The 24,417-nt window shown below is 33.2% G+C and overlaps 1 protein-coding gene across 1 annotated transcript; it reads left to right on the top strand.

Moving 5' to 3' along the window:
- Positions 1-130: 130 nt before the first annotated feature.
- On the top strand, positions 131-24,262 carry aux (cyclin-G-associated kinase). The gene is made up of 19 exons (XM_089701059.1): positions 131-450; positions 2,468-2,872; positions 3,589-3,686; positions 5,262-5,487; positions 5,979-6,134; positions 14,707-14,914; positions 15,183-15,300; positions 15,662-15,880; positions 16,297-16,460; positions 16,538-16,621; positions 16,699-16,804; positions 17,332-17,489; positions 17,965-18,173; positions 19,217-19,554; positions 19,844-19,994; positions 20,266-20,590; positions 20,914-21,109; positions 21,862-22,023; positions 22,537-24,262. Exons 1-19 carry the CDS (start codon positions 318-320, stop codon positions 22,645-22,647), a joined length of 3,567 nt encoding a protein of 1,188 aa, XP_089557185.1. The 5' UTR covers positions 131-317; the 3' UTR covers positions 22,648-24,262.
- Positions 24,263-24,417: the final 155 nt, after the last annotated feature.

The following is a 24,417-nucleotide window of genomic DNA, read 5'->3' as shown; positions in this document are numbered from 1 at the left end:
TTAGAATAATGACATGGTTATTAAATTAACTATCGTGCTAATTTATAATACGATATTATCGATTTCGATAGACCGATGGAATAAAAAACATACTCTACGTCTCCAGACATCACTATAGTGTCAGCAATCGGCATTCAGTGGAATGACGTATGTCGTTTGTCGTATCTGTCTGCCAATCTGCCATTCTATTAAATTTTCTTTTCAATCACTATCTTTTCGCTTATAAAATATAAAATGGATAAGGCCATGTACAAGTATTAACATTATTGTTTATTGTTTTTTTATGTTGTGTTAATGTTTCGAAGTAATAAGCAAAAATGAGTGTGTTCAAATCTGCAATGGGGTACTTCAGCTCTGGAAGTGCCAACGGGGGCAGTGATAATGATTTTGTTGGTCAATTTGTCGAAATCGGAAACATGAAACTTAGGGTCAAAAAAGTTATAGCAGAGGGTAAGTCATTTATAAATCTTAATATAGCTTTTATATTTGGAATATATTTTTATTCATGTTCTAATCGAGACACTCAAGATGTACATTAGGGGGCGGCGGGATCATTGTCTTACAAAAAACATTCCAACATATATATTTATCACTATAAGTTCTTACACCTATGTTCTTTGGTGTGTCACCTATAAGTTGTACATTTTCTTAGCTTACTGATTTTCAAATGACACAAATTACCTTTTACATTATAGGTAATACATAAAAAATTGAAATTTGTGGTTTAATAATACAATAAATAATATTTTATATAACAAGTGATAACTGCGTTAAAAACAACCGACTTCAAACTTGCACTTGCAACATTTACAATTACAGACAAAAATGCTCATAAAATAAAAACTACTGGGCCTATCCGAATAAAATTTTTATGGGACCAATTCGACACCATCCCGCATCGAACAAAAAAAGAATCACGTAAATCGGTTCAGAAACCTCGGAGTAATCGGTGTACATACATTAAAAAAAAAAAAAAACATACCGGCCGAATTGATAACCTCCTCCTTTTTTTTGAAGTCGGTTAAAAATATGATTATGATTATATTAAAATTATATTTGAAGAGCATTTGAAAGTACCTTATTGTTAAATTATAATTATGAGTAATTTATATTCATTCCTTAATTCATAATACTTTCACATCCTAATGGATTTTGTAAAAAAGAGTTAAGCATACATAAATAGCACTTGGAAGGTTTCCAATCACTTTTTATTGATTGAAATAAATATATTTTATAGAGGGTTTAATCACTCTAAACTATGAATATACAATGAAGAATTTAATCAGTTTACTCTTCTTCAAATTCAAGTCAAAATAACTTATGTACTTAACCTCTCAACCACCGAGAGGCCAGATCCCACCGCGACACAATAGATTTTCTATTGTGTCTGTGATTCCGGGGACTGATGGATTAATACATATTATATTTATATTTGTCTGTCTATATGTTATTTTGTATTTTAATATGAACTCATATTGGAACATTACAAAATGGGTCACATTAATTACACAATTGAATTTTTCATGGTACAAACTCTGATCCCCTATTCTAATACCTTGGGGGTAGCATTTATCAAAGTATTTTCTTAGTGGATGTCTACATCATAGAAGCTATCTGCATACCAATTTCATCCCAATTCCCATGTGGCTTTGTGTTGATTGATCTGTCTGTCACTTTTTAATATTTTTGAAAAAGGTAATATTTTGTGATTTTTACCATTCCTTTTTAGAGTAATGGTAAGTCGATGAATTAAATAAAAATAAGTAATTGTCCTCATCTGGCGATAAAAAAAATCTATAGGCAGAAAACATGGGTTCATATGCAGCCTTGTGATCAATTTTTTCTGTTCTTTTTTTTATGAAGTATATATTTATGAGGCATATCTGCTGAAATAAAAGGTTGATAATACATAGTTATTGAAAAAGTTTAAAGGCTCTGTTGATCTTGCAACAACTTTGATACAGAAGAACAATTGAAACTAATTGTGTGGTTTTGTAATTATTAAATATTTAGCTTTGAATATTATTAATTGATTACAATAATCAGTTAATTATTAAGTATGGTGATATTGAATTATTAAAAGTCAATTATAGGTGTAGTTTGTTAATTAACCAAACTAGATGTACTTATTAAAAAAAAAACTATAAAATACTTTGCCAGAGTATTGATGATTAATAATCTGTGACTGAGCTTTAGTATATTTTTTAAACAAAATTGTATATTTTCATATTAGAAAAATGATGAGGGCATTATAAAGGATGCAATGCTACATTTATAGAATGACAATATTTGTTACTCCGCTGCAATACACTGATTGTAAATAGTGATAAAATTGTGTACATGTGTTTTATTAATAGCACTCATTTATATGCAATAGGACCACTATTTTTAGTAATTGAGGTGAAGCCTTTAGCAGTATCAGGCTGTTTGTAATAAACAGTAATTATAATTTCTCGCTTTCTTGCAGGTGGTTTCGCATTTGTATTTGTAGCACAAGATGTCGCATCTGGAACGGAATATGCCTTAAAAAGACTAATGGCAGCTGATGAGCAGGCTAATAAAAATATTATACAAGAAATTAGTTTACTAAAGAAGCTCTCCGGACACCCAAATATAATTAAATATATTGCTGCTTCATTTATTGATAAGACGAAAACAACTCATGGGATGAGTGAATATCTCTTGCTAACAGACTTATGTAGTGGAGGCAGTCTTATGGAGGCTTTACAGAATAGAGGGCAGGCGTTTCCTTTGCCGACAATAGTGAGAGTGTTCTATCAAGCTTGTAAGGCTGTGCAACACATGCACGTCCAAGTGCCGCCGATAGCTCACCGTGATCTCAAATTAGAAAATTTTCTTATATCTAACGAAGGTAGTATGAAATTTTTTTGTTCAAGCTAAATTAGAATAGTTTATACCATGTGTGCGCAAAACTCGAGAACGGCTGAACCAATTTCGTTTATTCTTTTTTGTAATGTTCCTTGAAGTACGAGGATAGTATGGTATGAATGGAGAAAACTAAATCATGTACCACGGGCGAAGCCGGGCCTGACTACTAGTAGTTGATAATTTATACTTTAATAATGTAACTAATTTCCTCAAAGCAAGTGGGTGAAATATAATTTTCTCTGAGGCCTGTATTATAATACTTATATTTGAAGAGTTGTAAAATATATTACGATCTGTATAATTGCGGGATTGGATTCGACGCAATTTGACGCAATAGTCTGGGTCACTACTCATTGCGCCAATCAGTCGCCAATATTGTTTTTAAATATATCAAGTATGTATTATTATTGCTTTTGGAATGTTTGGTTCATGAAAATGTTGATTAAAATTTTCCTTTAATTTGGAAATCAAATCGTTTTTTTATTCTCCCAGGTAACTATGCTACCTAGGATCGTAAAAAAATACGATTTTATTTCTGTTATCACTTATCACTATCAGTTATCACTTATGATGCATAGAATTGTTTAAATAGAGCTTTGGTAAAAGCTTTGTTTCCTCTAAGAGAAAGAAAAATTCACTTCTAATGATATACATTCGTCCTTATGCTGAGGATGTCATTTTTAATGAGCAATGTTTTAGGTACAATAAAATTATGTGATTTTGGTTCTGCAACAACTGAGGTATATACTCCCAACCCCTCATGGAGTGCAAACCAAAGGAACATGCTAGAAGAAAATGTAAGTAGGAAACATTATACTTTTTATTTTACTGTGTAAATAAATTTATGCTCATAACTACTTTCATAAATTGTAATATATAAAACAGAATACTGTTAGTAATACAGTATGTTTATGTAAAAATGGATTCATTATACTATCATTTGTTACAATTAAATATATTACTCATATAACGTACATTTATTATGAATTAGTTGCTAGTCTAACAAATTGTGTTTTATTTACATCATAATGAATGGTAAATTGATTTTTTTTCCATAATGCACAACCACCTTTGTGGGCGTTACTCATAAATCACCTACTTAAATATTTTGCCAATTATGTATATTCCATGGAATTGGGGGTGAGTTAACTGCTATAATTTGGGCACAGTTCCAAACTACATGTCGTCGACAAATTTCAAATTGAAAACAATATTAACATTGCTGGATCACAGGATCTATGCGACGGACGGATCCCAGGACACGCGAAATCGTGATGCGTCCCACTATATTTTTGTAGCCGCATCTAGCACATCGGTAAAGTGGTTAACGCGTGAGCGTAGAACCAAGGTGTCCTGGGTTCGATTCCCGGTGGAGAGTAGAAAAAAATTCTCAGTCTGGCAGGACACAGAGAGATGATCACCTAATACAGAATAAACATGCTTACAACGATAGAAATGACTGTACTGAATTTTCTCTATCATTGGTTGGCTATTAATTAATTGCTAAATTGAACAGAAAGCCGCTTAAAATATCACGACTTGACTTGGTAAAACTGCTTTATGTTACCAGTATAGATTTAATTAAAATGTGTCTCCAAAATCACATAAATAATCGAACACAATCAATAGACTGACCTTGCTTTTGCTTAGCTCTTCGTTTTCCGACCATTGTCTTAAACTTACCTTGACTCTTAAGGCATATACTAACGACACAATAATTATCATATTCATATTATTATTATACAAAATCCTCCGCCGCGTCTGCAGTGCGCGAAAAAATCTCAGAAACTACTGCACCAATTTTCATTATCTTTTAAAATATGGAATCGATCGTACTATTTATTGCACGCCTCATAAGCGAAGCGTTGAGGTGGGTACTACTGTCGCTTCGCGCAAAACATCTGATTTTTCAAACTTAAAATGTCTTTATGTATCATACATTGCACTTGTAAGATAATACATACACACACATATTAAGAAAAAACACTATTTTTAACGTTCATGATATTTTTGATGTCATTTTTGTTATTTAAACTAGTTAAAAAACAGTTTAAAAAAGTTCTGTCTTGGACGTCCGTGTGTGTGCGGATGTGCGGATCCTTTTTCTTGTTAACACGATAGCGACCGAAATACTTTACTAATCGAGTCTTTTTTTTTCTCTTACGCTTGAGTATGCTCAGGAATAGAACCCTTTCATTTTTCAGGGTCTGATTCGATGTGGTTTAATTGTTATTAAATAAACAAAAATAATAATTAAAAATATTTATTTAAAAAAAATTATGAGGCGTGCACTTTTGGATTTTCCAAATTTTTTTAGTATATCATTAATTTTAAAAGAGCTAGTTTAAATTAAATTCCTTTTAACATTTCAGTTGGCCCAATTCACAACGCCGATGTACAGAGCGCCAGAGATGTTGGACACATGGGACAATAGAAAGATAGATCATGCGGTCGATATCTGGGCGCTCGGGTGTATTCTGTACACTTTGTGTTACATGCAGCACCCGTTCGAGGACTCTGCCAAATTAGCTATACTGAACGGCAATTACACTTTGAACCCCAATGATCAACGCTACAAATGTTTCCATGAAATAATAAGTAAGTGCTTCGGTGATTTAGATTGATGATGGTTATTGTTCGATTGGGATGTTGGCTTAGATTTTTTTTATGAAATTTGACAGTTATTATAAAATCATATTTAAATTCAATCTTAATTATGATTTTAATAAAAAATTTTTCGGTTTAAAATAAATCTATTCATATTGTACTTATGTGGATTCCGTTCCGTAATTTTTGAAGGGAAAACTTCTTTAGCGGCGTTGAGCACTTTTTCTGTAATGGGTATAAAATCTTAAACTCGCGTCAGGACACGTGACCTAATCGAAAAAGCGTAAGACGGATGGTTATCAAACATGCTCAACGTTAATAATCAAGTTTTCACTTCTGCCGGCACTCCCGGAGTGCAACCCGTCTTTTTTTGATAGCTTAACTACCCTCAAGTCACATAAAAAAAAAATAAAAAAAAATGTAAAAGATTATTTACTTAGATATGAAACCTCGCACTAAAAGCTCGTATTATTTGTTGTTAGGTGGTTGTCTGACAGTGAACCCCGAGATGCGGATGTCGATCAGCGGCGTGCTGGAGCGGCTGGCGGCCATAGCGGAGACACAAAACGTCAATATGAAGCAACCACTCAAATTTGAGCGTAAAAAAGTTGAACAATCTGTGGCCACTAGCTCGCCAGGTAATAAGAAGTCAAGTAAATATTACACTACCATATCTTAAACACGCGACGCGCTACAAATCGCGAACGAAATAATGCGTTTTTTGTTTTTCATTTTATCGCGGTCGATTCGTTTATAAACGGCGGTTTATTATTTTGCATTTATCGAGCTAAAAATGGTCAAGTATTTTTTGACTTTTTACACTCAAATTTATTTTTTCAATTTCGTTTTGTTTCAATTGAATAGTTTCATAGAGGTTTATTTGACGGTAAATTATTGTGAGATGTCTTTACATTCCAATGTTTTTTCGACAAAACAAAACATCGCCAAAGGTAAGAATAATGACATTGTTCGTCGAACGAAAAAAAGGTAGTATAGCATTTATTTGACTTTTACATATTTATTTTTTACATTATAAATGTGTTTAAATTAGCTACCATATTATATAATTTTTTCAATAACATTACTATGTAGGTATAGTTTATAAACAATTGTCACAAGTGCAATATAAGGCTAAAATAATCATTATTATAATTATATTGGTATAAATGAGCTTTAAATAATAAAAAATGTATTTTTTCAAAATATATTTATAGCTCGATTACCATATTTAACTTATAATGCAGTCTTAAATACGAATTTCATGCTGGGATTATAGCAAGTTAAATGGATATAAATTAGATAAAATCTTTAAAAATTTACTTATTATACTAATACAAAATATATTTTAATATTTTGAACACATCGCACTTTCCAAAGCTTTGTACATTCCTGCGTATAGTTAATTCCCAAAAGCCATTGAATTATAAATATGGCTATAATATTATAGGCATAATTATAAAACCTATTTTTATAATATAAGACATTGTTTCTACTTAGAAAGTCATTACGTGCCTAGACATAATAATGCATTCCATCATTTAATTTGATTCTAATATATAATTTCTATAGGGGATAGAGTAACACTTTTCTATTATTAAACATAATTATTTATTATATTTGTATATAAATCATACTAGTCACAATATTAGTTTTCATTACCACTTTTCTTATAAATATAGAGCAATAAAATACGGCCTGATTTATACGGATTTATTCGAGAAGGGACATAAATTTCATTTTCCATACCATTTGACCTGGCAGATTTCCAAACAAACAGTTTTAGATAGAGCACGTAAAATATAAACATTAGCATAATTTTTAGATGAAATGCCGGAAAAAAAATGACTTTTGATGAGTTAGTGACGTCATAATGTCCATATATCTAAAATGTAATTAAGTCCACTAATGACCTATATTTGGTTTAGGCTCGTATCTTCACCCACTTGCACATCATGTCATCACATCATAGTACCCGAAAATAACGTTAGATCTCCTAGGTACACCCGCTACAGTTTTTTTTCCCAAAAAGTGTTTTTCAAGCTATTGCATAGCTTCTATCGCGGGCCTTAAGCGCGGGAACCGAATCCAGAAATTTAGTAACGAAAAACCTCACGCTCCCCACTCCGACGGGCGCGGAGGTGTGGCTTGAAGGCATAGCATGCAATAGCTTTACCGCGGCAGTCCCCGAGTGCCACACGTCTTTTTTTTTAAATCTTTTCCTCTATGTATAGAATTTCATGTAAATCCGTCCAGCGCTCAAAGCGTAAGAACGGTAGTAGACTATACATATAGTAGGATCTTAATCGTGCCTTATATCTGTTTTAGTAATACTACGTCTACTCTCAACGAATAATTCTGTATATTAGAAATCGATGTCTAAATACTATTAGAATTTTAAGTTGCTTAACTAAAATTATACATTATTAACGAATATTGGCCTAAATAAGAACCTAATATACTAATATTGTGACCGTGGTATGGTTATTAACATCGTGATTTTAAATTATTTAACATTTGGTTACCTATTATTATAAGAAATTTGCAATTCGCACTAACATACGGTGGCTTGATAAAATCGCACCAAAATATTCATATGTATACTTTCGGTGTTATGTATAGAATAAACACCAGTGTCTTAACCAAATTTTGGACAATATAAATACGTAATTTGGTACAAGTGTTCGCTATTAGGTGGAGACAAATTAGGTTAATGCTAAAGCTCTGCTTCCATTTAAAAACATTTTGGTCAGAGATATAATAGAAAATATAATTTTTGGTATAGACTTTTTTGTCTACATTCTTTGGCAGGTAAATAAACATAGCTTGGGCTTTAACATTAACATAATATTATAATCACAAATAATAACACCTTGGCCACGGACACCGGCGGCGCGACCGACGGCGCGACGGGCGGCGCGGCAATTCGCGCGGCGCGGTAAGCATGCCACGGGCAGTTGCGTTCGCCGCCGCGACCAGTGTAGACGAGGAGACGAGATGGCTTTATCAAAGTTAGCTCGACGTTGTTTGGGGAGTAGCAGCTTTTTTGCTCAAGATTTAATGTTTGGAAGATATAGTGGAGTACACGAATTAAATATAAATCGTGTTACAGACGGAGAATTCCACCAAAAATATGAAAAATATAGGCATGATGAAAAATTATGTTGCGGGTGGCTAGACTTCCAAATAGCTGGTCTAGCTAAAATTTCTGCAATAAAAGCTTCCGTCTCCATTTTCGCGAAAAAAAAACAAACTATTTTAAATTAAGTTCGCTCCGGGAGTAGTCGCCGCGTCTGCCGCTCGACTCCGTGGCCTCCGCCGTAATAACTCATACATTTGTTTCGATCGCTAGTCGTGCCGCGCGATTCGCTCGGGGAAATTCGCCGGTCGTCTCGCTGGTCGCCGCTGCGCCGTGGCATGCCCAGTACATTTCCATACATTTGATTCATTCGCAAGACGCGCCGCCAGTCGCGCCGCGCGAATTTTCGCTATAGCGAATTGTCCGTGGCCAGCACGTAATGTCACTTCATCACATGCGAGCGGTCATATAGTCATGAACAATGTTCTATTTCATATATTTTATTTAATCACATATTGAGTTTAAAGAGAAATAAATGAAAATGTTGTAATCATTAGCTTTGTTTTTTATTTTAAACATAAATACTTCATAGCAGGAATACTTACAAGTGATTGGGCGGTTCACGAGGATGAGGGTAAAATATATCAGTTTATGTTTATCACTAACACTTTCCTAATTGTATTACTAACGCTTGATGGCTAGATTCATTATATGTATAAAGCAAATAGAATCGTAATATTTCTCAAGAAATTACAAGCATTGATAGTAAAACCTTTACAGGAACAATGCTTTGGTTTTAAGTGTTAAGTGTCATTGTTTTTGCAATATTTCACTATGATAGTGCTATTGTTATTGGTAATAACTTCTGTTCATGTATGTATGTCGTAAGTTAACTTTTAGTTCTGTTTTCACATTATACATTTATTTCATATAAATATACTATGTTAATATATTATGACTTGGTATAATATAATTTTTTAGACACTTGGTCATTTTATAATTGTAACCAACTTTAATATAATTCATTTAAAATTGTAATTAAAATTAGTATAAGTTTATTAAAGCGAAAGGAAATATATGTACCTTATGACATACAAACATTTCGCTAAGGGCAACTCTATTAACAAAACCTAAGCATGGGTTGACTAATATAATATGCACTTCACTTTACTACGCTAGTAAACTTAATATCTAAGAAACGATAAAATATGTGTTTTTTTTTTCTTAAAAAGTATACGATTGCAGTATTTACCATTATTATTAGTACCAGAGTAATCTAAGAGCACAAAGAAAAGAACTCAATTAGAAGTCATCATTAGATTCATTAGAATTTACTTGTTGAACAAAGTACATATGTCTAATTAGATGATAAAATTTACTGTGCTTTCTGCATTTCACTGTTTGGTGTTTTTAAAAGTTGTTAGCGTTAGCTTCACAGTAGGTACAGCACTCTTTCTTTATTTCGCATTATAAAATCTATTAAAATCATAATAGATCACGAAAATTAAGTGTTACAAGTAGGTGTAAAATATTATCTTCTTTAATTATTATTAGTTGTTATACTAAAGCATAAGTTCGTAAGGAAACTTATAAAATTGTTTTTCCCTGCCCTCTTGCTTGCATTGTTCCGATTTCCTTAAATATATAGGAATGTATTTTTCATCAAAGAAATAGAGAAATAAGTTTTGCAAGCTAGAGACAATCATTAGATATTTCCGACAACTATCTGAATTGTAAATGATATTTGAACACCAGAAACTCTAGTATAAGCTTCTTGTTTATCGATTTTTATAGAATTAACTAAATATTATAAAAAATATGCCTATTCTCAACTTTATGTATTTTATATTAGAAGCTATTTTCACTAGACTCTTCAAACCTCGTATAATAATTTTTATTTTACCTCCTTTGCATGTATCTCTTAGTGTCAGCTTCTTCTGTTTTGTTAGAGATAAGCTCATTTATTGCATGTTTGTGTCTGCCTGCTTATCAAAAAGTCTCGAAATCAAATTTTCCTTTATATAAACGGCAACATTTATGTACAGCCTCTGCAATAACTATATGAAGACATATACATTTGCAAGAAATTTTGTTACAAAGGTTTACAGATGTTAATACAAGACATATAAAGAGTTATGTGGTATCAAATTATTATTATGTTGTTATTTAGGCTATTGACGAGACTTTTTGATCGTGCGCCACGATACTGTATCCATATGTATCACGTTTTCTTTTCATTTTAGGTGTTTTCAACTTTTTCGGGTGCCCGATTGCTTTCTCGTTTAAATGACCTCGTCTACGCATGCGTCCCGCGCCGCTCGCACTTGACCGCTTGCTAGATTACGGACATGCTCGCAATGATGAGTATTGTTTTCATTTATTCGTATTTTATATAGTTTTGATTGTTTTTTAGGGCAAATATTGTTGAGAAATACACGTAGTGTATAGAAATTTTAATTGAGCATTGAATATCCACACCATCATTATATAGGTATATTAAAATCTGAAATTGCAAAAGAAGCAAGTATTGGTGATGTTTCTCAACTATATTTGCTAAAACATAAGAGCAATGTGCAATGATCTAGTAGGTAGCTAAATTGCTCAACTATTTTTAAATGAACCTTTAATCGCGTATAATAAAAGCTTAAAAAATACATTTAAAAGATCGCTTAAATCAGTTTTTGAATAATAAATAATACTTGCTTTTTACGATGACTATTATTTTGACCAATTACATGAGTATGTGTAGTTACCTATATAGACATTTGAAGCTTTTTCATTTAAAAGTATTTTTATTTCACTTAATATGATTTTATTGTTTTTATTAATTTTGTTAGCTAAATGTATAAGTAATATATTTGTAATATTGACGGAAATACTATTTTCTTATTGTGAAGTGCTAACGTTTGTTTGGTACTTCTTAATATTTTTAAATTAATGGAAACGCAAAGCTCAAATGACATTAAATTCATTGTAATTTAATAGAGGAATAATAATAAGACAATAATGTTAATCATTCCAACTTAAGTATTATATGATATGAAAGAATAACATGTAAGTCGATCAGTATTGTAACTTTGTTGTTATAAAATAGAAAGCGTTCCAAAAAATTTCAGTATACATATATGTATACAGGGTGTCCCACTTTTGGTATACTAAGCTTAAAGGAGGTTATAGTTTTGCATACGCTGAGTACGTAAAAAATACTTATAAAATTCCAGACGCATTTTTTTTTTTGGATAGATGAATTCTTAAAACTCTATGTGTACACCCCTAACAAGCAACACGCCCAAATTTGCCACCCGCATGTGAGATATCGTTTAGGATTATGTTTTCATAGACAAAATGCTCACATTAGAGAAGCGGTATATGCCGGCTGCGCGAAGCTAGAGAAGAAAACATGGATTTTCAGGAAAAATTTAGCAAAAAAATTTTGACGTAATTTTGTTGTTTAAGTATTTTTTACGTGATCAGTGTATGCAAAACTACAAGTCCCTTCGCGCTTAGTATACCAATAGTGGGACACCCTGTATATACATATGTATTAAGCATATTTTGTTTTCGTGTTTTTTTAATAAGGAATTTAATTGAGTGATTATTTTTCGTGCTGTGAATTAATCGTGTGTTGTTTTTTGTTCATCTTTATTTGTTAGAATTTAAGTCAATACACATTTTAATGCAAATGTTTTTTGGTAATATCGGTGCTAAGTATTAAGCGCCACAGGAATCTTTTGTCTTCTTCTATTACAAATATGTAGCTTCAAAAATATTTTAATTCATTTTAACATTATGTACATAACAGACTATTTGGTGGAGTAAAACAAATTCTGTTAAGTAAAATTGTACCAAATAACGAACGGTGTTGAACGATTGTCCAAATAATTTAAAATTTTATTTTTTATAAAATTTTTACAATATCATATTTTACCATTACTTTCTACAGTACTTAACAATAATTAATAATATTGTACACTTCGTACAATAGTGTGTTACCATCGTGTGATCATTCCATTTAGTTTATAATTTTTATTATTTTATTAACGAATAAGATAAAGTATAGAATAGGATTTCCAACATCACATATTATTTATCGTATATAAGGTCTTTATAATTTTGTGTTTATACATATTATAACATTCACGAGCCTGACTTTAATAGAACGTTTTATTGAACGTCACGGGACTAGGACATATTCCTTTTTAATTTTAATTTATTAACAAAGCACTGAATTTGTATTATTACTATTATACCTTTTTATATGTGCTTATTTGTTTCTTAGGCAGCTGTTATTCTTGGAATTATTCTTATTAAAAGAGGTTTTCATTCCATTACATATTTTAGTTTCATAAAAATATAATAAAAATGATATAATAAAAAATTTCATACATTTGTGATAGTAATTTAAATTACGTGAAATTAATTAATATGCTCTAATCGTAGAGACTATGTATCATGTTTCTGAATTAATGTTAAATTAGGTAGTATTAAGCTATTGCATAGCTTCTATCGCGGGCCTTGAGCGCGGGGACCGAATCCAGAAATTTAGTAACGAAAAACCTCACGCTCCCCACTCCGACGGGCGCGGAGGTGTGGCTTGAAGGCATAGCATGCAAATTGCAATAGCTTTACCGCGGCAGTCCCCGAGTGCCACACATCTTTTTTTTAATATTTTATACATTAAACATTTCGAGTATGATTGGATTGTTTGCTCACAATTTACTCTTTATTATAAAACATGATAAATTGTCTAAATTAATTAGATCTTTACAGTTAAATAGAGGACTGAAAAATAATTATGTACCTATTATATTTTACAATACATTTATCTTCAATAAATATTGTATGCTTAGATGCGAAAATACCGTTGTATCGCTCAAATTTTGAAATTTTCGTGCAAATAACTTAACATTTGCAATAATATAACTTATGATTCTCTAATCTAAAATATTTATTAAAAATTTAAATTTTGTTACGTAGTTGATAGATGAGCAATATTTTTGTTACTATTAGTAATGTAAGTGATTTGAACTTTGTAAAGTATTTAAATTATCAATAAACATGTAAAATAATGACATAGTTTTATTGGATGTAGTTTTAAGACATAGATGTAAGTTTATACAACAATATTGAGGTGTCAATTTAATTACACACATTGTAATCGTAACTGTAATTCGTCCTGTTAAAAGAGGTTTCCCTATTAGTTCGTTACAAAAAATGTATCCTTGATTTTTTATCTGTACCGATCTCAATTAGTCATCGCTATTTTTGTATACTATGCAACATGTACTTAATTTTCTGAGTTGCATTACAAATTTAACACGAACCCATCTTTTTCTTTTATTGTGCTTAATTGATAATGATGAAACAAATATATCAGCAAATGTTGTTCCCAACAACGAAAATACATTTTATCAGAATAAAAAGGTACACCTACATTTGACATCATGAAAAAATGCATTCTTACAACATATTTATCATTACACGTTTTTATGAGACAAACAATTACAAATTTAACGAAATTTCTCATGTAATTTATTCGCAATACTACTTTACACAATCTATTAGAAGGCGTCTCCTAAATGTCAGTCAAAATCAATCCCAAGAGAGCGTTTATTATTCAAACTAAATTAAATGTCGTTTGCCACTTCCAACACAACATACTCCTGTCGCAAACTATATTTACCATTGACAGATCAAGGACTACTACTACTTTATTGGTTTTAACTCGGACAACCCACGAACCTGATGATTGTTAACAATGTAGACCCACCACTATAAAGCCTTGTATTCATGGTAAACATTTGTTAACTTTGTTTAAATATTGACACTCCTCGGACGAGAACATTTCAACATGCTATCAACTTTGCGATACGCAGTGGTTCCAGTTACATGTAGACTGCAACACCTCCATGACTTCAATAATTGTAACTCTACAAACACAAACCATAATTAATAGTAATTGTTTCTTGTTTGATTTTACGCGAGTTTTATACACTCGTATACGTCAAGACCTTATAACATCTTAATCTCCCCGTGACCACGCTCTCTGCAAAGTGTGCGAAACGTCGGGGTAATAATATAAATCTCGTTTAAAATTTTTAATTTATAACTAAAAGTGTTCACCTTCATTCCAGGAGTCAAAGACAACGGCCCAACAATCCCCGAAGTGTCCCGCCCCCCGGAGCCGGCTCGCCCCCCGCCCCCCGCGCGCCCCCCCGCCGCCCCCCACTACGCCGCACAACCCCCCTCGGGGGGACTGTTCTCCTCGATCAAAGATGGCGCTGGTAGCTTCTTGAAGAACTTGAAGGATACCTCGTCGAAGGTCATGCAGACTGTGCAGCAGTGAGTTGGTTGTTTTGTCTTAGTTTAGTATTGTGGTGGTTCAAAAGAATTCTGATCAGCCAAGTTGAATAGTATTTATATCTATCATTGTATGGCTCTCCTTTGTACTTATACTTGTAACTTTTTGGTTGTAAGTGATTATTTTTTATTAAATTTTATGTATGACTGTTTTGAAATTACACGTGAGATAACTTTTAAATCTAGTAAAAATTTCATTTTATTCGTAAACCAAGTGACTCTTAAAAATTATTAATGATTTGCTTTTCAGATCAATAGCTCGAGCCGATTTAGACATAAGCTATATAACTAGTCGTGTTATTGTGATGTCGTACCCATCAGACTTACTGGAGAGTGCTTACAAAACCAACCATATTGAGGATGTACGGGTAAGTGGAAATAGTATTATTCTATGAAGCTAAATATTAAACTAATTTGGATACTCGCAATTGTATACGTCAAGTTAGGCTTTACGTACTAGGAACAAAAGCAAGGTATTGTCTTCTACTTACTACTATAGACAGTTCGTCCAAAAATATCCGAGAGGAATTGTATAAAATATTCATTGAAATTTACACCTTATTACGTGGTAGTAAAATTCAAATTCTATTGTATCGTTTATTATAAAACTCTGCCTAATACACACGTAGGCAGAGTTTTACTTCGGACATTTTTGAGCATACTCGAGAGCCTTATTGTTTATTATACGAAAGTACAGTATTATATGACTTTTTCTTTCCATTATTTTAGCTATACCTCGAAAGCCATCACCCGGGCGGCAAGTACTGCGTGTACACAGTGCACGATGCAAAAGCTCGCTTCCCAAGACGGCAACTCGTTACCGATACATCAGTGTGGCCAAGCGAAGAGCACAGAGCACCATTACTAGCGCCTTACTACTCATTATTACAGCATATGTATCAATACTTGGGAAGGGATGATAAGAGCGCGCTTGTTATTGCTTGTCCGGTAAGTAATTATAGTTTCTAGCTGTATCTATTTAATAATAAGTGGGTGGGGCCAAGCGAAGAGCATAGAGCACCATTAATAGCGCCTTACTACTCGCTGCTACAGCACATGTATCAATACTTGGGAAGGGATGATAAGAGCGCGCTTGTTATTGCTTGTCCGGTTAGTAATTATAGTTTCTAGCTGTATCTATTTAATAATAAGTGGGTGGGGCCAAGCGAAGAGCATAGATCACCATTAGCTCTTTACAGCATATAATGTGTTTGAAAGGTCTGAATCAATTTTTATCGAATTTCGATGAAAGAATAAGAAAGATAAAAATAATAGTAAAATTAATGTTTGCGACGATTTGATTCCAAATTCGTGGATAGCTGAATATTTCAACCCCAAATTTTAAAACACATTTTTATTTTCAGGATGGAAAATCTCGATCTGCTATGTTATTATGTGGGTTATTGTTATACGCGAAATTGGTAACCGTACCTGAAGATGCCCTGCAAATATTCGCTGTAAAACGTACACCTATCAATATGACACCGAGCCAATTGCGATATTTATATTATTTACATAATATTGTCAGGTAAGCGATTAGAACCTTTAGGTATATGATAGGTATGTATATATAGGTATGTAAATTATCAAACATTTTCTTTTCAGACCAGAACCAGTGTTACCTCACTTCCGACCTGTTTCTTTAGTATCGCTTACGATACAGCCAGTGCCATTATTTACAAAAGCAAGGTAATTTTCTTTAAAATATCACATATTATTTCTCTAATCTACAACTATAAAATCAAATTATTAAATTTAATTTGCAGAGATGGTTGCCGACCGTACCTAGAAGTGTTCAACGAAGATAGAATAATATCTCCCCCGTTACGGAGTTATGAGAGTTTACACCTTTACAATATGGCTGAAGGAAAGGTATGTAACGATTTATAGATAAGTTTTAAAATTAATTATAGAAACGTATAGTGCAAAGGGGGCGGGGCTTAAAAAACGTACAGCACCACGTGATTTGGACATCGTGACTTCTTTATATGTTGTTGCATTGTATTACTCGTTTATAGTATTTTTATTTTGTACCACATTTAAAGAGTATATTATATGAGAGTTCCGCTTCCATCATCGCAGGTAACTCTCCCGCTAGACTCGACGGTAACTGGCGATGTGCTAGTAGTAGCGTACCACGCGCGTTTTTATTTTTTACCGCTTTTGTAACGTTCTTTTAACGTGATAACGTGTTTAAAATCGTTTTAGTCGGGTGACATGTTCAGAAACTTGTGTCACACCAAAACCTCACGAGCGCGATCGCAGGAGAGAGACGGACCGATCTCCCGTCTCATCTCGAGCGCTGCCACCAATAAGACGTTATCACGTAAACATCTCGATCGTAAACCTACTTTACAAATAACCAATTTTTTATTATAAAATGGCTTCCATCATCGCAGGTAACTCTCCCGCTAGACTCGACGGTAACTGGCGATGTGCTAGTGGTAGCGTACCACGCGCGCCAGCAGCTCGGCCGCCTGCAGCGCGTGCCGATGCTCGCGGTGTCCTTCCACACTGGCTTCCTGGCGTACGACCAACACGCCATCAAGTTCACCAGGCGAGTGGGACTGATAAACATACACTCAACTCAAACTCAAATTTTTATTTATTCAATTAGACTTCTTTTAGAAGCACTTTCGAATCGTCATTACATATTTTTAAAATTTACGTAACGTAGTCTTCATACTACCACAATATACAGATACAACCAGTAGGGAAACTTCATACAACACGTTCGAAATGACTTACGCACACAAGCAAGCGTCTTTACGAGAATCGAAGATTACTGAATTAATAAGGCGTTTGTAATTAGACATTTTCTATTTCACTAATTTTGGAAAGATAATATTTCAGTCATATCACACTGTATATTCTCGACCCACTTAGCAATTTATTAAATGAAAAAACAAATTCAGAAATTGTTGCTCTCAGATTTCGTTGCGCGTGTGCTCATCACTTCAACGATACAAAATTTTAAAAACACATTAACCCAAAATATATCGAACACCATACTCACGCAAACAAACTTACAGATCAGAAATAGACGGTATAGACGAGACATCACCGATGAACGAGCACTTTTCATCAAACGTGTCAGTGGTGATAAGCCTCGTGGTGCAGAACGGGGAACGGCGCAAACCGCGCAGTGATGTATGGGAGGAGGACCATTCCTTTGCTATACGGACACCTGATGTTCTGTTCTCTACTACACTGGAGAGAGATGAGACGGTGGATAACTTTGGTAAGTGCTTTTAAGTGAAATTACAGTTTTATCTGTGCCGTTTTGAAATTGTAAATTGTCTTTAATTATAGTGTATTCTGGCAAACTTATTTGTCTGTGCCATTTTGTACTTAAAGACAAGGTGACTAAGAAATTCTTAAATCATGAAATAATATTTTGCTGTCTTTATCGACACAATTGGGTCGGTATTGTAGTTGTTCTTACTGTCTCAATTCGAAATCTTGAAAAATCGTACAAGTACGAAGTGAGTGAAAAGTGAATTATTAATTTCGAGTTTATTGTCATGTTATTTCATACAATGCATTATAATGATAAATTGAATAAAATTTTTAAAATAGATCTAGCAGTTTTTGAGTCGTAACAAATCTTCACATAAAACTACATATTTATATTTTTACTATAGATTCAAGTTTTATGTGGCAAAATATATATGTATATTATGTAAAATAAGAATAAATAGACCTTACGGGTATTGACATAAGAATTAAATTGACATGTATTACGCAGCTAATCTCCGAAGGAACCCGCCCCCAGTTCCACCAACAAGTATGTCAATGCAATAGGCATTTTAGTGAGCATGTGTGGTTTAAAACTTTATTGGCAGTTTCTATATAATTTTACATTTAATTTCATGCACAAATTATGTTCAAATGTTTTAGCTCCATGAAGCACAACTTATGATTTTTAAAACATTACTAATTATTCGTTTTTCTTTCTCCTTGTATTTTATATCTAGACATAGTATCATGCGCGCAAATGCTTACCTGGGAAAAAAATCATGCTTTCACATCTTTAGTAAAAAATAATTTCAAATTGATGTGCTTTACATTTTATAATTAGGAATAATTTAGTCACAATATTTAGATTCTTGACGATACCCAAAAAGACAAAACTTTAAGAAAATGTCCTAAAGAACCAATATAAATTGATCACATTAGTAAAATTCTTGATTTCTTTCGTAAAATAAGATATGAAACAAGTATCTGAAAATCAATTAAAACACAAATATACGACCACCTAACTTACATATTTTTAACTTCCAGTAACAGCAGATTATCCGCCACGCGAAGAAAAACGTCCCCACCGTCCAGCCCCACCCTCCCCACAGCGTCCTCCACCACCCAAAGTATCCACAATTCCTACCAATCCCACTCTTTCTGCCAATCCCACTCTTTCTGCAAATCCCACAGTTCCTACCAATCCCACTATTCCTACTGACACGACGGATACAGCAGACTTCCTGAACCTCAGTAAACCGCAAGAGGAAGCAAAACCCAAACTGAAGAGCGAAGACTCGTTCGACTTCTTCGGCATGATGGAGAAACCGGCGGATGAATCGTTTGGCGATTTCCTAAGCAAGAAAGTTGAGGATAATCCAGCGGTAAGTTAATTCTGACAAATATTTTGTACCTACGTTCTCTTACATTAACAAAGTACTTATGTTAAAAAAAATATTCATCCAAGATAACTTAAGTTCACTAGAATTTTCTTGTTACCTAAGTTCAACTGCATACTTTATGTTGATTGAAATAGATATGTGTTTCGTTTGTATTTCAATATATTTGCACGTTCAAATTACGAGGTATAAAATACATTACATATCTATGTTACTACATTCAAATAAAGCAATTTGAATTTGTTTAATAATCATTTTCGTTTTAACTTTTTAGCCATTCTCTCAGAACATATTCGGCGACCTTCCACCGCCTCCCACAGCAGCTGCAGCTAACTCCAGCGATATTAACTTCGACCCGTTCGGGTTAAATGACCCTCTGCCTAAACAGGAACCATTGTTGACACCTCAGTTGATTAAAGAGGAAGGTGAGTTCAAAAAACAAGATTTTAATTTAGAGAAATAATTATGATTTGTTATATTTTTTTCTTTAAATTTTCGCACTTGATTGTGATGCTCCATTGCATTCTTGAATTGATACAAATATAATTTTTAAAAGAAATTCTCTTAAGGCATAATGTCGATTCATTAAGGATAGGAACGGCAAAAAACTTGACCAAATCCTTTAATTCTACTGATGATCAATTTTTTATTTTTACTAGATAATTTGTGCTTAGGAATTATTGTTTTGTTACACAGGTCGATCACAAAGCGTACCACTCGAAAAAGCTCAAGCGCGTCAAGATCCATTCGCGGATCTCGGTTCATTGGGAACTGGATTGAATACTGGTTCTAATTCTAGCAACATTGGCCAAAATATTGGCCAAAACATTGGCCAAGCACCAAATGTACCTCTCACTTCGGCCAACGTTGGCCCCAATGTGATCCCCACTGTGCCGCCAAGTACCGCCGGTGTTGGTGCATTTGCGGCCAATGTTGGCGCCACACCGATTACTACGCCAAGAGCTTCCCCCGCACATACCCCTTCGCATAGAGCGCAAACACCGCAACAACCTGATTATAGGTAAGATGATTCACACCATATAATAATACCATTAATATTGGTTATAATAAGAATGTCTGACTTTAAATGCGAAGATCTGTTTTTATAGGAAACAAGCCATAAATTGTATAGACAAGAAAAATTGCATTCGCACCTTTAGAAAAAAAAAACAGTTAAGAAATCAAATTCGGGCGTTTTGAAAGATACAACCTTACATTATTCCTATCTAATACATCGATGGTATTAGATAGTATGGATTCTCTATAGTTCTAATATGGCTCCATTTATGCAACTTTATAAGCTTTAATTTGACTAATGACGTCACAATGTTTCAATTCTTGCAGCCGCAGCCACTTCGACCCTCCAAAAGCACCAAGCGAGGAGAAAGTCAAGAAGCCAATGGACGTGTTCGGTGATCTCCTCGGTAGTCAAGGTTACGACTTTGCGAAGCGCGAAACTGGGCCGAAGACAATGAACGCTATGAGGAAGGAAGAGATGGTTAAAGAAATGGACCCGGATAAACTGAAGATTCATGACTGGGTAAGTTTTGTTCTTCAGTATATAGGCTGATGTAGAACATAATTGTTCTGCATTTAGTTGTAGTAAATTACGTAATTTTTTTTACGAAATATTGTTTTTTTTTCGTCAAAATTACTGCATACGCATGGCCGATATCAGATGTTGTGTATCATTTTTTTGAGTTAGTTCGGTTAATATTAAACGGACCAATTTTTACACACACATAACGATTATTGACATTCCAATTCATAAGGGCAAATTTCCACTATAAGAGAAACCGTAAGAGGAAGTGATTAGCCACTTTCTCTCACGGAGACTAGTCGTTTAAACGTGTCATCAACATCGCGTAACCGCGCCGCTCTTACTATGTATAAAGATTACTACAATTATTTTGAACCTTAAAGTCATATGGATAAGGTTCAAAGTCATTTGTAATGTTTTGCCTGAAAAAGCCACTGCTGTGCGGCTCTTTTAGTGGTCCGCATTAGATAGCATAGTACATAAAAATAACACGTTAAAATTACAGGGGCCACTGAAAATCAGTGTTGCAACAGCTGCGTTGCAATTTATGCTGAGTGGCTACTGGCTACCATTTTGGCTCTACTTCTTACTTTTATATCTTTTAATTTAGTTATATACCTATATTTTAATTTTACTGTGTTTGAATTGTATTGTCATATTCTAATTGTATTGTGTGCTAATCGTGTTATTTCAATTTTGTGGAGTCAAATAAATGATCTTTCTTTCTTTCTTTCTATCAAAATGTTCTTCAGACGGAGGGCAAGAAAGCAAACATCCGCGCGTTACTATGCTCGCTGCACACGGTTGTATGGGCGGAGTGTCGCTGGGCGCGCTGCGACATGGCGCAGCTGGTGTCGCCGCAGGACGTCAAGCGGAACTACCGCCGCGCCTGCCTCGCCGTGCATCCCGACAAGGTTAGGCGAATAAAATAAAGAAATGTGTGACACGCACAGGTATCAGAAGTGAAACTTTGGAAAGATTCAAAAATACTAAAATGACCGCGTTATTCCATGACGTGACTGTATTGCTATGACGCGATTTTGAATACTCTCAACGCGCGTACAGAAGTTTCACTTCAAAATAGTTGTATGAAACTTTACATCATCTCAAACTTTTTGGTCTGCGTTTTGCATGTCGCGTGAGTCAGCCGCGGCGTTGGGATATATTGAATAGCGCTCGTCAGAGCAGCCGAAGCCAATATGGCCGTCACTATAATGTGAAAAAAGTTTCACTTTTACGGTGTTTTCATAAAAACACACGATACTTCTTTTTGTGAAGAATGCATATTTTTATCTTTATGTTATATGCAAAACTTTGTACTTATTCAATTTTTATGTAAGAATTGTAAAGTAAATTGTATTTTGAACCCTTCTCTTAGATTTACCATTCGCAAGAATTTCTTTGTAATTTGACTTTTTTCTTTTCAGCAAATGGGAACACCAAACGAGAACATAGCTAAAATGATATTCATGGAACTTAATAACGCATGGAGCGAATTCGAGAATGACGCTAAGCAACAAAACTTATTCCAATCTTAAAACTTATTTAAAGGGTATCGTTATGATCTTGAGCGTAACTTCCAGATCTTTCGATACAATTCTTTCGTTATATTTTAGGAATACTACATTATTTATACCACGGAAATTATATTCTTTAGTTCTTAAAAAGCGCTCGACTCTGATGCATTCTTATATTTTTTATGTTGGTTAAATATAATTTATAACATTTAATACTCTTTCAAATCGGCGTTCTTACGATATAAGAAGCTAGGATCGAAGACAAAACAACTCAATTTAGTTATCAACTTCGTATTTTCTTTTTAGAGAGTACTTACATTTTTACTTAATTATAAATGACGGTAGTCGAAGTTAGTTCACAAAGTTATTATTTATTGAACATGAAAATAAATATCAGTATCGTAAAATGCCTTTTAGTTTATTTCAATGTGTTGAAGATGTGCTTTAATAGCGTATGAATACAGAATTATCTCATTTTTATAAAGTACCCTCATAAGTTTTTTTTTTATGATCATCATATCGCCAAAGGGCTGTCTCGTTTTACATTGCCTCAATCTATATGACATATAAAAATTAATGCTTAGCATAATTTCTGCTAGACGAATAAATAATATACTCAACATTTATAGATTTTAATACGTAATTATGAAATAGTTGAAATAGTAAAATAAAATGATCGATAGGCAAACGTCCCAGAATTTAAACAAAGTATTGTACATAACGTTGATTCGCTTTTCAATTGATTAAATTAAATCTAAAAATAGAAAAAAAAAATATAGCATTCATAATTTATATTTCATTTAGCAATGTATAAAAAATTATATTACGAAAATTCTTTATAATAATTTAACGAGCACGTTTATGTATAGTTAGATAAATATAGCTTTGAATTACTTACATATATTTTGCGGGGATAAAATTCTATGTATTTTTTAAAATTAGTTTAAAATTTTATAATTCTTCTAGACAAAGTCTGAACTGGTACTTATGTAAAATATTAAGTAACTTAAATGTTATAGTCGTGTTTTTTCTTGTATTCGAAATTCGTTTATTAGATAGAGTAGATCGTTATAAATACAAGTACATATTAAAAATAAATTTTTCTCACGTATAGCGTATATTGTAGAAGTTATATTTTCTCATTGTTAGTGTTAAGTGCGAGTGATGGAATAAGTATTATTTTAATCCAAATAATAAAATGGTGAACAGTTTTGGTGGTTGAAAATATTTAAACGTCATTGAGCTTATAGTGGGAGAATTTTATACATTCCGTTGTCTCGTCCGTAGATGAATATAATTTTGTCGATAATTCAAGCTTATTAGATATAACCCGAGTATAACGAGAATAACTTATTTATGAACGAAAACTAAAATGTATATTTTGAAAGGCGAAATTGTTGCATTTACGATACCTAATGCAATTTATAAATATTTATTTCTTTCAGTCCGCTTATTGAAACCAGTGCAATTGTTCCTAGCGTTAGTATTCTTATAGATGCTTGTGATGGCCTACAATGTGTAATTATATATCAAGGTGTAAGGCCGCGGACACACGTGACGTGTATCCAATCTGTGTATAATTTGCTTGAATCGAGTATATAAAACAAAGTTGTTCGAAAATAAAATGGCAAATATATTTTATTGTTTTATTGATGATCCAATCCTCTTGTGCTTTAGATTTATAGCTCTATCGACTAAATAAAAATTAAATGTCAAAAAGATATACATTTTTGCCTTGTCTTTGTAAATTAAATTAACTACATGGAAAAGAAACTACTGGGCTCCAAGTCT

The sequence above is a fragment of the Colias philodice genome, chromosome 11 (assembly GCF_061535455.1).
Source record: "Colias philodice isolate Cphi_HAF_F1 chromosome 11, ilColPhil1 Martin Lab GWU primary, whole genome shotgun sequence".
In the NCBI taxonomy this organism is placed as follows: domain Eukaryota; kingdom Metazoa; phylum Arthropoda; class Insecta; order Lepidoptera; family Pieridae; genus Colias; species Colias philodice.
Note: the sequence above shows the minus strand (reverse complement) of the source record. Positions and strands in the feature narration are given on the sequence as shown.

What these genes read in the sequence shown, in the direction of transcription:
- aux (XM_089701059.1), top strand. Translation starts at nt 318, where the DNA reads ATGAGTGTGTTCAAATCTGCAATGGGGTACTTCAGCTCTGGAAGTGCC. An exon ending in TTTTCTTATATCTAACGAAG is followed by an intron (nt 2,873 to 3,588) that starts GTAGTATGAAAT and finishes GCAATGTTTTAG; the next exon opens with GTACAATAAAATTATGTGAT. An exon ending in ACCATATTGAGGATGTACGG is followed by an intron (nt 15,301 to 15,661) that starts GTAAGTGGAAAT and finishes CCATTATTTTAG; the next exon opens with CTATACCTCGAAAGCCATCA.